General features: G+C 32.5%; 1 protein-coding gene across 5 annotated transcripts in view; it reads right to left on the bottom strand.

Moving 5' to 3' along the window:
• LOC127833333 (uncharacterized) overlaps positions 1-15,284 on the bottom strand; it is a 333,207-nt gene that overhangs the window by 291,174 nt on the left and 26,749 nt on the right. For 3 of the 5 annotated variants that reach the window (XR_008027364.1, XR_008027363.1, XM_052358508.1), the window contains exon 1: positions 12,954-13,267. The exons of the other annotated variants lie outside the window; for them this stretch is intronic. Coding sequence is in view for 1 of the 3 variants with exons in the window: in XM_052358508.1 (XP_052214468.1) it covers positions 12,954-13,025 (72 nt within the window). In the remaining 2 variants the exon portion in view is untranslated. Of the gene's footprint in view, positions 1-12,953; positions 13,268-15,284 lie in introns of those variants that run through there. 5 annotated transcript variants of the gene reach the window in all.

The raw sequence follows: 15,284 nt of genomic DNA, 5'->3' as shown, positions 1-15,284 counted from the left end.
GGAATCAGTTGCCTGGATGTCGGTAGTAGACTGGAACGTGTAATCGACATACCTCAATACATTATGTTTTCCTATTTCTTATTTCTTGTTTTCCTCATAGTTTTGTAAGAAAAACAAAGCGTTTCTCGCTCATGTATTCAAATGGTATATCGAGCGACCTGTAACCTTGACGTTATATTAGGGTTCATAATACAAAACAAAAGATCCCTCGTGTTATGTTGAACTGACTTATGCCAAATTTAGCTCTGACAAGGCTATAAATCACTGTAGCTCACCGTATTGTAATACAGATTATTTGCTTTCATATCATATTCAATTATTGATGTTTATATTTGGTATTTTTTGGTTTTAAAAAACAGTTAAAAAATACAAGATACTTAATCAGCTTAAACTCAGATAGAGAAGCGTGTTCCTTTGTCCTATTTCAACCTAGATAATTGAACTAAGTGGTCATTCAATTACAATCTTAAAATGTATGCAATTTATACCTTTAATATCCGAACACCATGTACAATGACTTGCATTGATATATGGTAGACTTAAATTGATTATCTTCTAAACATAATTATGTGTGAGACTCTCAGACTGTTTATTTACTTAATGCTACGAGGAAAACATAGTTGTGCACGGTCGTCTTATTTATTCAAGAATAAAGTGATAAGTTTTGTGTTTAAGGCAATAAAGATTAAGATTGTTTACGACGTCTTTATGGTGGGACAGCTTTTATAAACTACAGAACATTAATGGTACTCCCCCATTATAATTCTTAGTACAAATTGTGATGGGAAACACGAACAACTAAAATCAGAAAACCCCGTAATAAATATTACTTTACTAACGAATATATCCGATATCCTGCCAATATGACTGGTAGCTGTAAGACATTGTTTTGGAAGAAAATATTTGGAAACATATTAACACAATATATGTAACCGGTACGTTTAGTTTTGCGATACTCTGTGTACTGGATGCTCAGTTTATTTATGTATGCAACATCACATTTTAAGAGTTTTACCGACTGGGACGATGGTATATATCCGTATTTGAACAGATTATCTAGGCAAAGTGTGAACAAAAGTTGACAAAAAGCTTTTGAAGCTATTATTTATAAATTAAGAAGAACGCAAAAACGGAATCCTCACAAGGCTCATATGGTTAATCGATTCTTTAAAATTTCTTTCGCAAGTGTCACACATGTTTGTACATTTCATATTTTTTTGCGGATTTGTGTTGATACAAAGGTAAACTGGTCAACCTATAAGCAACAGAGAATCAAAATATACCAACTTAAAACTTAACACAAATGTGTGTTGACAAAAATCGTAACTTGAAAAAGCCGGAGACATGGGGCGCCGTCAATAGTTTGCATACATATAGAAAACTATGCTTATCACACTCCCACATTTGACACTTATCTCATTTTATGTATTGACTTTAAACTAGAAAATGTACAACACAACATTTGTGCCATAGTCGGCTTCATTATTATTCCTACAGCTGACTGCAAAACAGAACAATAAGATTTACAACAATAACATGTTGTTTACAGAACGCACAACGGTACTTCATGAAAACTGATCCATATCGATTATAAAGCTTCTTCTGACTTTCCTCACGCCCGAGACTTCCTTCCCATCGAAAACGTTTATCTCGTCGATGTTCTTAACTCAGTTTACACAGACATTAAATACTCTTTAAACAGCTGTTCCGTATAAGCCGTCGACCTCATTTGAAATTGAAAATTCCTGCCTTTTTTATGGGATGTTTTCATGTAAAACGTACCTGTCAATGGTAGTTTTACAATTGCGCAGACGAGAAAGAATACAAAGACTTTGTGGTAAATAGGTCATCGAACCAGATATGGCGAGTGAAACATTAATATATGGAAACACATCAGATATGGTATCTGCAATTGTTTAGTGATATCCGACAACTATTGCTATTGATAGAATCGCCGATTCAAAGATTATGCATCTCTGTTATAACAAACAAATGCACAGGGTGAATTAATTTAAAATTGACAGCGAGAAACGTCGGACTGTTTTTGACTACACGTCTCGCATTTTATTACACTGAAACACCGTTTCATGTTGATTGTCATCCGACACCATCATCAGCTCATACTCAAATAATTGTTTACTCGAGATAATTTGATATTCGAATTCATAACCATGTATCTATTGACAATGATATTGTCATATACTTGGTTTGGGTTTTGACCTATCGATTGAATATCAGATCTTCGAATTCACTATTTAATGTGAGGGCAATTAGCTTTACTCGACCTACGACACGTCGTCGAAATTAAACAGAAGGAACTACGTAAAATGTTATCGACTGAATTCGAAGCAAAATACATTACTAAGGCGAAAAAGGATACACATGGTCAAATTGGCAAAATTGAGCCTAACAATCTAATACAAGATTTACATCATAACGACCACTGATAACAAACTTTTTAAAGACGATAAATGGTTTGCGTATGGTTGATATCTAAATGTTATCAAGGTGTAATCCCCGTCGTAAAAAACAACAGCACCATACCAGACCATAGCATACAGTCGTTACACCAGTATTTTGTACTAAATTAAAAGTAGGCGCCATCTTTTTCACATTCAACTTTTAAGTTTGATAAACATGTTGAACCAGAGACGATGTATTTATAACTAAATATGCATACGTATATAAAAGTGTGTTTGTACAGTTTCGTTTCTTTTCGAAATTATTTAATTGTTATCTTCAAATTAGGCTTAAGCTCAAAATATAGAACTGAAATGATAATGTTTAATGTAGGATTATCAAAAGTAACTGCTTGAGTATCACATTTCTCCTCTCCTAATGTACCCGAATATATAACGTTTATCCCAAAGACTGGAACATCAAGCTTAAACAACATGACAATATGGAAAAAAACATATAATCGTCTCGATGTTGACCGTTAATGGTGTATTTAGTTACATGTATTGTGTGAAAAGTTAATACACTGTTTACGCATAATCAACGTGTACACATAGAGAATACTAGGTTAGCGTTGAATACAGAGAAGTTTATGTTGCGAGGCTTAGAACGCCGGAAGCGCGAGCCTTGGCGAGCTCTTTCGGTGTTCGAGCCGAGCAACATAAACTTCTCTGTATTCAACGCTAATCCTAGTATTCTATTTATCCCATTTGATTTTTTCAACGTGACATTTAACATAAATAGATCTAATAACCTTAACAATAATTTTAATTCAGTCATAAAAGCGCTTATGGCGAGCTCTTTCGGTGTTCGAGCCGAGCAACATAAACTTCTCTGTATTCAACGCTAATCCTAGTATTCTATTTATCCCATTTGATTTTTTCAACGTGACATTTAACATATTAAATAGATCTAATAACCTTAACAATAATTTTAATTCAGTCATAAAAGCGCTTAAAATCTAACAAATTTAACCATGCGTAGTGATATACATGCATTTGTTCTGGTACGCAAAATAGTCTTAAAAAAATTCACACATAAACTGTAAAACAAGTAAAAATATCACCATATGCCTACATTTAATTTTACGCAGTATGCGAATTTTAACACATAACGACCGCGAAAAGATGATTTTACTTTACTATAATTCATTTTATTTTCGAAAGAAAATGATCAAAATCCAATATGGCGGCGATTGCTACTGACAAAATGCTGTCGATGTCAACATACATGTACACCATCGACGACCTAGTTCTGGCTACCATAACTTTAAATGTCGCTTTTTATGATTTTTGACTGGGTCGACTTTGTACAGGTCTGTCAATACTAAATAAACTGTACGCTGAAGTTTCTTTAGCTATCGACGACCTTGACAATTTTGACGAGTAAACAGACAACAGCGACTGACACTTCATTTGACAAAATATACAGGGCAATACGTTTTCCGACTTCGGACGACGAATTTAAGGACGCGCAGAACGTGTTTTTATATAATGTTAAGGGTATGCCGTGTGTGATCCGATGCATCAATGGCGCCCATGTTAAAACCATTTCCCCGAGAACAGGGAACGACAAAAGTACAAACAGAAATCAAAACACGTAAGAACTAGTATCTTACCTTTAATTATCCTTTAAAATCCATCTAATAATCCATTTAACTCAAAAATTGACGATTTTGCATCTAGGGTCTTTAATAATTATTTTAGCATAGTTAAATAAAGACCCTTATGCCATTCTATCACTTTATTCAAATGAGTTTATGAACGCGATAAACTTTCTTCTTCGTCACACGCTACGTCATTTACTGTACATTACTGCTGTTCAAATGAACCGGAGCAGTTTATCTAATAATAGCCGTTGGTAAACTCGGTTGCATTTGCAGATTTCTGCATACAAACATAATTATGTTTAAACTTGCACAATGTTTTATTTATCTATGGTAAATGCCCTTATTGTACGAGAAAATAATTAAATATATAAATACACAAAGAATGGAAAACATTCCAGTACACAACAGATAAATGAGCAGAAAATACCCGTGTACAAAATGGGACGTTCCCAATTCCAGTGTGGTGCTATTTTTACCATCTTATACTTTACACAGCTCTATGCCTAACGTGAATTAAATAGGAAAGCAAACATAGCAGATTATTCATGAACTGTGCGATATGTGTATGGCTTGTTGTACATTCTTAATATTTAAGTTAAATGTCAAAAGTAGATCTATATGCTTTGGTTATAAACAATGCACATTACACGAAATAAGGAAAATGTGATCAATTGACAATTCAGATATGTCGACATAGATCTACAGTACATGTAGAAAACATGTGAAATAAGTCGCGTTTATAATAAATCATCAAAAAAATGGGGAAAATGACGCAATAAGTATGTCATTTTATGACGCCATCAATCAGCTGATTCATTATACGGATGGCGAAAAATTATGTCATATGAACTAGATTTAAAGGTTGAAGGTCGTATAATTTTGAAGCTTAAGTTTTGTCGACTTTGTTTCTTATAAAAAATCATTCAGTGGTAAGGTAAATATAAATAAAAAATATAACAAAACAAAAATCGTGTAATTTTATATTTTATTTCAACATTTCTTTTGGTGAATATGTCATATATATATTTTTCTGCAAACTATGCACATTTTCTTCTAATGGATGACCTTAAAATTCGATCAATGAACCAATCGACCTAATTTTAGCGCATATCGCATGACGTCATTTAAAAAGTAGTCCGTGCACGCGACAGGTATATTCCACAGTGTTGAATACAAGCAAGTATATTCCACAACGTGTTATACCGTCAATGTCGCTGTGAAAATGGGATAAAATATTCTTCATGCAGACGAATGTATAATGTCTTAAACAAATTTACCCAGACGGGAGCAACAAAAGACACAGATCAGGAAAAACCTCGAACACGAATTTTCATTTTTTGTTCTGCAACCAGGGTAAACATGACACTTTTTGGTTGTAAACAATACAGTAAAACTAGGTGTCTAAAACGAGCACTAACACACACTGCTTACAATTAAGGAGCATTTAAACTAAATAATTAATAGCAACGCTGCAATTTGTTGTCGATAAACCCCATCTACACTAACCGTGTCCGACATGTTTTGCATGTTGACACTATGACTATTTACACACAGTGCGGAGTCCAATAAAGAAAAACACAATTACAGATAACCTAATCATGAAACAAATTCATCATGCACACATCCATATCACCATTAGCGTTACATCTAGCTAAAAAGAATATTATTAGACCTTCAAGTGGATGTATCTGTTTTATTTGTGGCTTCATATTGTAAATGTAAACACATTTGACAAATATGAACATAATCTTTAAGCCGTAATAAGCATAGTTTCCTGATATCATGTAAAATATAGTATTATGTTATGCTTTGAATTTACTTTTCAAAGAAAGTTGCCCCAGCTTTAGTGAGTGAGCTATACGCATTTCCTTTATCGTATAATACAAACTGACTGGAAGTGTTAATGGAATGTCAATAGTATTATACTGGATATTGAAAAGGCAAACATATATATTACTTAATTATATTGGCACTCTGCAACATTTTAACATTTATTTTCAAAAAAATTGTGTTGTTTTCATATCTGAGACACTACTAATTTGAATAATTCGCAACATTTACATTTTTACATTTTAGATAGTCTTTACAAAATTAACGATGAACGCACTTAATGTTTTCCGCTTTGATTAATCCACAAAGCTGAGGGTACATATTCGTTCATAACTTTTGTTAAGGTTAACAAATAATGAATTGCTTTAAATTCTTTGCTAAAAAGTGAATTGTCGCGGGCATAATTCTTCCGCGCTAGACATAACAATTGCATGGTAATTAAAATTGTTTCCAAGTTCTTGTTCTTGACTTGCATATGTCCATTTTAATGATTACTATTTTTTCATTTTTTTTCAGAATACCATGACGTTGTTTGTTATGTTTACTGTCAGATTCTACTTATTGCAGAAGGTTTTTACATCGATAAAGGATTCTTGAGGACCCACCTTAGATTCAGAAAAATAAAGCCGCGTCGGCAGCAAATAGTAATAATCAGATCAAAATTTAATGTGATGTAATTACGGCGATTATTCCATTCTGCAAATGTAATTCGAAGTCGTTAGTATAGAGCGAAAACAATATTGTCAAGTTTATCTTCATCTGAAACAAACCGACCTTACAACATAATATGTCTTACAAAAAACCCATGTGTTTAAACTGTAATTTAACCTTTGCTTACATGGATCATAGAGATGATAAGAGTGTTCCGTTGATGCCCATATCAATCATTGTACTCAATAATTGACTGTGATTGAAGACGTCATATGCCTTCCAAAATAGTATTAATGCAAAATTATACAATTTCAATTAATCTAAAAGCAAGTTTTGATTAAGATTGTTAAAATGCATTACCATCACTCAACCTGTTAAAGGCTCGTAAAAGGTGACACATCCAATTATTATGCATATAAACTGGTCTATTTGTACCGGATTTCAGTTGCTCTTGCATAAAAATTGATAATAACACAGCTTAGGTGCAATGTTGTCAAAAATTATGGAAGATATACCCGTTTAATAATTTTAAGAAATGTTTACAACTTTGCAATTTCCGTACATTTTCGCTATCTCCGATGTTCCTCGGCTTCTTTCGTATAGTACGCATATATTGATGACGTAGTACAAACAACACAATATCCTCGTAAACAAAGTAAGAGGACATGAGTTCGGTAAGATGTTTTTTTGTTTTGAATTTCTGGCCTCTTCACCCTTGACCTGCTCACGTGATACACAATGTCTTGTGCCGACCAATCAAAATTTGTTATCGGAAACCCGGCTCAGAATCGTTCGGCATGATTGAGTAAACAGCGATGTAAATGAACTGATTGTTAACACAACTGACTTGGAGGACACTGTATTTTGAGCTCAAAACAAGTTGTATTGCTAATTTTGTTATGGGAATGTCCAATAGCATATATATATATATATATATATATATATATATATATATATATATATATATATATATATATATATATATATATATATATATATATATATATTTTTAATAACCTTTATAAATAAAATGTGCAAAAAATATTTAAACATCGGTTATAATTACGGATCGTCACCTTTTACGGGCCTTTAATATAAGAAATCGGAATTGCATTGATCATATCATACATTTAAAGACGAATATGTCAAGATAACTATTAATATAAATTTGTTAATTAAGTGCACATTATCTTTACATGCATAAATCCGCTTGAGTACCTTTTCAAACTCTGTACATCAAACGTAAAATACACTTAATGAATGCTCGTTTTCCCGCTTGGAAATGCGTCATATAAACACACATTTTGAATTTAATTTAGCGATTGACGCGTCTTCAATAGAGCAACACAATCAGCCGTTGTAGTTGCATAATGATAAAAAAACTACATCGAAATATAATCATCGGATCACAAATAAGACAAGAAAACACTTATCACATTCCGTGTGCAAGATAAAAACCACCTAACAAACTCAGTGAAAGGTTCAGATCGTAAGATGAAGACATCTATAAGTTAAAAATCAAGAATATGTAGTTTTCTTCCATCACTTAATTCTCGAGGAAACGATGCGTAGTCTATTTGTTGTGTATCTGTGATTATTTCTATGGTTTTTCTCGTACGAAGTTGGATATTAGCTCATTTAAAAAATAAAGTACAAAGCAGCCATGACAGCAGAATCTTTCGTTTTATTAGTTGGATAATTTCAATAACAAGCGTTAATCTCATACTATTGATGGGTATATAACTATTGCTCATTATAAATAAATAGGATAGTTTCTTACAATATCCGCTCTAATACCTTCAAGGTCAATGGAACATTTTAGTTCAAATATAAAATCTAGCACTGGCAATATAGTTTTTTTTCTAAAGATTTTGACATGGTATCACTTATTTCGATTCAACTCAACAAACGTATGTTTTCCGAAATTACCTTTCATAAATAATTAATTATATTGGACAGAACAAAATTCTTAATCATTTGTCATTGTCCCGCTAAAACACGATTGTGTGTTTCTTCATTTTGTCTGATAAGCGCTAGCAAATGACTGCAAATCACAGAAAACAAATAATTCCTTCCAACGACAAATTATATAACAAATATTTGTGTTAAGCAATTTATATTTCTTTTAAAGGGGCCTTTTCACTATTTTGGTAAATTGATAAGATTAACAAAAATGTTTCAGATACGCAAATGTGCGTTGTAGTTATGATATTTGTGAGGAAACAGTAAAACTGAACATTTACCATGCTCAAAAATATCGATTATATGCATCTTCTGACGATTTAAAAAACCTGAAAATTATTAAGCGTTGCAACGCGAAACGGTTTAATAATTTGGAGAGAACTTTAAATGACATCATATGCGACGTCATGAAGTCAACATTTTCCCGTACGTTGTGTCTTATATAAAATGGTGAAGAATTTTTGTCAGTAAGAAACAATGTTTGTGTATATATCAGTCAATAAATAATCAATCAAAGAGCTAATACAAAGGTAAAGGTATCAGATTAAACGTGAATGATCACATTTTGATATATACAAAAAATGATGCGCTCAAAGGAATAAAAGAAAATTATTCACCATTAGAAAAAAGTGTTAATTTATAGCATAAACTCGAAATGACGTGCAGTTTGAGGTCGTAGAAGTTCAACACGTTTAACAAGGTTTTAAATAGAAGAATGACACATTCCGGGCGTGATTTTTCGCATTTCTCGTGAAATAGACAGATTGAGTTTTTCTGTTGATGTTGGATACGCTGCATGAACATTCTCTTTGAGATGATCCCAAAGGAAAAACTCTAAGGAACTGAGATCCGGTGAGTGGGGTGACCAAGGTCGATCTGTCTTCAACGATATCAAGCTTGTGCCAATGGTCTTTTCCAGCTATTGAAAAACGCTGTGTGCGGAGCAGCCCCTTCTTGCTGGAACCATACTTTTTTCATATAAATGCATTTGCGACGAAGAGCGGGTAGGAAACTTATGTTTAAAGAGTTTCAAATATCGTTCACTGTTGATGGTCTCGGTATTTCCTTCACTATCTTCGAAAAAGAACGGCCGAATTAAACCTTCGGCGTTAAGAGCAGCCCACACTGTCACTTTCTGAGAATGGCATGATTTTTCTATAAAATGTTAGGCTTAGCGTCTGAACAGTACGATGATTCTGTTTGTTCAAATGTTGGTCAAGGAGATTAGATTCGTCGCTGAACAGCAGCTTTTGAAGAATATGAACGTGTTCTGTAATCCAAGTGGCAAAGCCAAGACGTTGGTTTACATCACTTTGTTTCAGATGGTGGAGTACCAGAACTCTGTAGGCTGTTAGTTTTAAGTCAAATCTTAAGACTCTGTATACACTGGTGGCACTGGAAGAATGGTTAATGTCAGAAAATACCTTTCGTACCGTCAATTATTCGCTTCAACTGCTCAACATTTTCACTGCTGCGGCTGCGTTTTGGTCTCCCCGTGTTGTTCTTTCGCTGGTCTGATATCCCTCCATACTGCTTAAACCGTTTTAAAACTCTGTGTACGTGTAATCTGGTAATAGGCCTATCCAAAGGATATAGCTTTCGCATTCCTCTAATGATAAAAATTACTAATTTTCTCCCTTAATGTAATTTTATTATGTTTTTACTTTTTTTTCTGTGGAAAGCGCCATCTTGAAAATAACAACTTCAATACATGCCAAAATCTCTGAAAAGGTGCCTTTAAATGCTTTCAAATAAATGCATGTTTGATTGTTATCAATACATCATATTTAAACTTTAAAATGTCAATATGCAAGTTTGATGTGTTGATAATGGTATACGTATCTTATTCAAGTTATTACTGAACCAACGTATTTTCGTACAGATTCTCGTCGATGCTTGATATATTAATAATAAGCAATCCCAACAGTTTGATATTATAAGGTTTTGGTGATCCATTTCTTTATAAACAACAGCGCTATTATTAGCCTATATCTGTGTGTTTTTTTTAATTAAAAAAGCCAGATGCGAAAGTATGCAAGCGTCATATATGGAACTTTTCCTTTGCTACGTGAAACTTGTTCTGCACTTAATTGCAATACAAAGCAAGTATTGATGTTGACATCTATTGCACTTATGCTACCGACGATATCATTTGTAATGCCGAATATTATTTTCCAAACAGGTAAATACAAATCAAACAGAGATATAATCCATGGGTAAATACTCATATATAAGTCGTATGATAAGTAAAAGCAAACGGGCTTACCAAGTTGCAAAATCCAAAAAACAGTTATGATAAGTGGTCCATGTTTCATTTAGAAACTAGACAATATAATTCATGCCTAAAGCGAAAGATAAGTTCTACGACAATCTAAGCAGAAAAAGTAAACTAAGAAGTACTTCATGTATTGATGGTGGAAAATGCTTAACTCATGTATCAATAAACATAATATAACATCGCTGTGACTGATTGTTTGAAAAGGCGAACATTCTAAAAAAAATAGTTCAAAGTAAATCAATTAGAAACATTGCTAACGTAGGTTCCCAGGATCTCACGCATGTACCAATTGCTAACTCGCTAAAGAATGTTATTATGTGACCTTCTTATGTCAATCATCAGGGTGCAGGATCAAATGGGTTTTGAATGGGGGTTTACGCACGGGGAAGAGAGAATGTAAACGCACCATTCATAACTTTATTTTTGCACATATCTCAAGTTATTGGAATATATTTGCAAAGATATTTAGTGCATACAAGACAGTTGTCTGTCGATCTCTAAAAATTAAAAAATAAATAATTTAATACGTCTGAAATTGGTGCCAAAAGTTCACGTTGCATGCTGCATAACTGCTCTACACACCGACTGTTTGGCAAAGAACACATGCTTATTAAACCATTAATATGTATTCCACATTGCCATACAAAACTGTGTTTTATGCACTAGTTAATATTGTTAAAAAAAATTGATATAAAACGTTATTTGAAAAAAACACCTCTCACCCGTGTGTTTACATCCATTAAAGTTCAATTTGTGAACGCCACACAGTCACGTGATAATTCACACTGTCATGTCCTTAAGTCAATCTTAGTTTGCACAGCATGACCTTACGGTATAAGTAACCATATATTGAAAGAATTTCGAGCTGAACTATCCACTTCTTAATTTGACTTCTAAGCCGGTATCACTGCAGTTCAAAAGTACTGAGTTACCAACTGAGTAGCTGTTGTAGTCGAATGATAGCTTAAGGTTTTCTTTATGAATTAATAATATAATTCCTACTAAGAATGTATTGAAATAGTACATCTATGTCACTAGACTTTGGAACAAGATAATGACTCAATTACCATACATGTGTTATGCTCCATATGACATTATAATAAACAAACAATTTTATCAGATAAGCCGATTGAAAATCATAAATTTAATTTATGTTTTATGGACATTAAGGTCAATATTTTAAAAGAACCATGAAATGTCAAGTGACGTTTAACATTGTAAAAATGCATAAGTTGTATCTATTGATAAGAATTTTATAACATCTAGTGGAAATATGTAACATAATTAATAATACTTATTTAAATTTATACACATATTCAAAGAACAACGAGTTTCGGAGTGCATCATGCGTTTTTGTGTAAACCATTCAAAGAAAGTTTGAGTCTATATTTTATTGTTTTTTTCAAAAAGCGAAAAAAGCAGTAAACAGTGAAAAGCAAATTCTAAAATCAAATATAATCAAAGTCACATCTCTATGTCATGACTAGATATGCGATTAATTTTTTTTATTAATGTATGCCTCTAATGTCGACGTTTCTTTGTACCTTGATACACATAGATCTAAGTTAGACTTGAAAATACGTGCAAGTTATAATAAGATTAGTTCAATGTAATGGTTTTATTTCAAATAATAACTTACTGGATTGTATATTTCTTGTTTAGAATATTGTATTATACTTTCCATTTTACATTAATGTCTGAAAAATATGTATTTCAGTGAGGAATGTTTTGAAACATATTTGTATCTATTAGCTCAGTTCAGAAAATTCTTTCAAACAATTTAAGCGATCGATATATACTTTAAAGTTAAAGTTTACAAACCGCGACGTTCTACAGACAACGGAAAGAGGCAATAACACTAAATCTTCAATAACATGATATTCTGGTTGGAAATGTGCTCGAAAATCAGAATCCCATAATTCATACCATACATTATATACAATAGTAAGTTACACTAAAATGTATATATAATATCTCCGTCCGAGGTATCCTGCTTAGTCAGTAAATCATTTCTAACAATCGCAAATTTTACCCTTCTGAACAGTAACATAAACATCAGTTACCATTATTATGAGTATTGGTAACTTGACATTTACTTCTGAAAATATTTTCTACTATCGTTTACACATTGTAAGCTGAGGACCTGCAAACAATAAATTAACTTACGGAGCGACAGGCTTGTGTCTCGTTAATACGCTCCACCACTCTGATTAGCAAACCGAAACTAACTTGAGGCATTCTGGCCGCTCTAATTTATGCAACATAAGCCCGCCCACATTCAACTGCATTGGTTCTTAATATGCAAGGCGTGGTTATGGATCAAAGATCAAGTAAAACAGCTCATTCACCACAGTTCAAATACAATTATTTTACAAAAAAGATAACAGCCATTTAAACTATCAGCAGTTCGTCTCGTTTAACAATCGCATTAGGTACTATGTAACTATATTATACTAATGTATGTGGTTAATGGTCTATACAAACAGCCAAGCTTAATTTGCTGTAATTTGCCCTTTTACAACCTTATTGTGGCTTCTTTCTGAAATGCACGAAGATGTTGTGAATGTTAAAACTATATGATGCTATATCTCCTAATCTTTTTAATAAAGTCGATATGTAGTTGGTACTCGTTTTTGTTTCATTTCATCGTACTTCAAATAAAACGGTTCTGGTGTATAAGATCATTGAGTTTTTAGACGGTAATACAATTGAAGTGTTTTCTCTTTTGTTCTATTGTATTTATTTTGTGATTAAATGAGGTTACTTTTTATTTACACTGAAACGTTAAATAAATAAATTTGGGCCAAATGTGAGGATTGTGTGTGTAATTATAAAGAGACTATTTAGTTGCTCTTTTTTAATTCAGTTTTACTAGTGTTCAAATTATAAGGCCAATGACACAACACACAATTCAAAAAAACAAAAGAAACACCAACTAAATTATATTTCCATTATATTTACTTTCCTATAGCAATATTATAATATCTATTATATGGTAACATTATTAATATTTTTTTCCTGCAGATGTCCTTTTTCTCAGAAAGCATTTTTTGAAGAATGCTTACAGTTATGAACTTCAAAGGATTGTTTTATAACTGACAAACAGGAAATATAATTTCTTTTTTTCATACATGTAGTGAAGATTAACTTACCCCAGCTTTATTCATATTTTGTGTTTATGTTGGTTTGTATTGTGCTGTATTGTGCTGTTTTGTACTGTTTGGGCAATCGGTCACTTGCTTTAAATAAAAGACCAACTAATTGTTTTTAATGAAAATTCAATACTGCTCCAGCAGCTGGAGTTTCACTTCTTTATATTATATGTTGTTTTCTTCTGAATTATACAAGCTAGACCGAGGATTTAACACGGTCGACTGTCAAATAAATGTAATACTGGTATGTGCATATTTTAGTGAGTGTAGAACTATGGTTTTATCTGATTCGTATAATTGATTTTTATGGAATGTTCGTTTTACCTTAATTACACGCACACATATCAAGGCGTCTCAAATTAAATAATAATATCGCAAACCTTTTTAATTATAGCGTGAGTTTAATGCGCTATTAAATATAAAACCGCCTATTGCTTGATAATTAGGCGTTTAAATACGGTGACCTAATTTTATTCTTGTGCTTTTGTCATTTACGTGAGAATTGTATAGTTATTTTGTGTGTGTTTCACTTTGATTATTGGTTCCTTGTCATAAATAAAGAACCTTATTGTATCATAACGGCTTTATCTCCTGCTCGTGCAGCTTCACTTTGATTTTATTTTGAAGGGTTTTATTAAATTTAGATGCGAGATTGAATGATTTCACATTCATACGATAACGATACTATTTCTACAGATTTAAATTTTACGTAAAATATTTTTAGTTCCATAATACAAACACGAACCTCCACAAACATTATTTATAGATTAATTCGTGTTGCCGTCAGCTGGTGTTATATGATAATTTTGTTAGAACCAAATAGTTAAATGATAAAAGTTATCGCCACTGCATAAGAACCGTCAAAGCAAAGAATTGTGGGGCTAAACCTAGATAGATGGATAGCCTAGCTGCATCCTCAGTCTATTATTGTTTACAAAGCATTCACTTGCGGTATTAAATGCAAGGAAGAAGCCGACAATTAGTCCGAAATGCACAATTGCATATATGTGTGGTGTGTGCTTAAGTCTTTTCTAAATGATTGATGCTTTATATATGGTTCTTTATACGTTTTCGGTATAAACAAACAAACATGAACTTGATTTTGTAACGAATATTTTATTGTTATTTTTAAATAAATAAATGACCAATATAAACTGCATCTTATTAAAAGTGTTCATTGTTAAACCTTAACATTGAGCCTCTTCAATCTCAAGGACTGTTTGGTTGTAATTAATTTCCTTAATATATAAAGTCATGTTACATAGTTATGAATGCGCTGAATACTATCTTAACTGGAGAGTGTTAATGTGCATTAAGTGTCAGATTGAGAATTAACCACGGCTCT

Source organism: Dreissena polymorpha, chromosome 6 (genome assembly GCF_020536995.1).
Source record: "Dreissena polymorpha isolate Duluth1 chromosome 6, UMN_Dpol_1.0, whole genome shotgun sequence".
Classification (NCBI taxonomy): Eukaryota; Metazoa; Mollusca; class Bivalvia; order Myida; family Dreissenidae; genus Dreissena; species Dreissena polymorpha.
The sequence above is the reverse complement of the archived record's forward strand: the minus strand, read 5'-3'. Positions and strand labels throughout refer to the sequence as shown.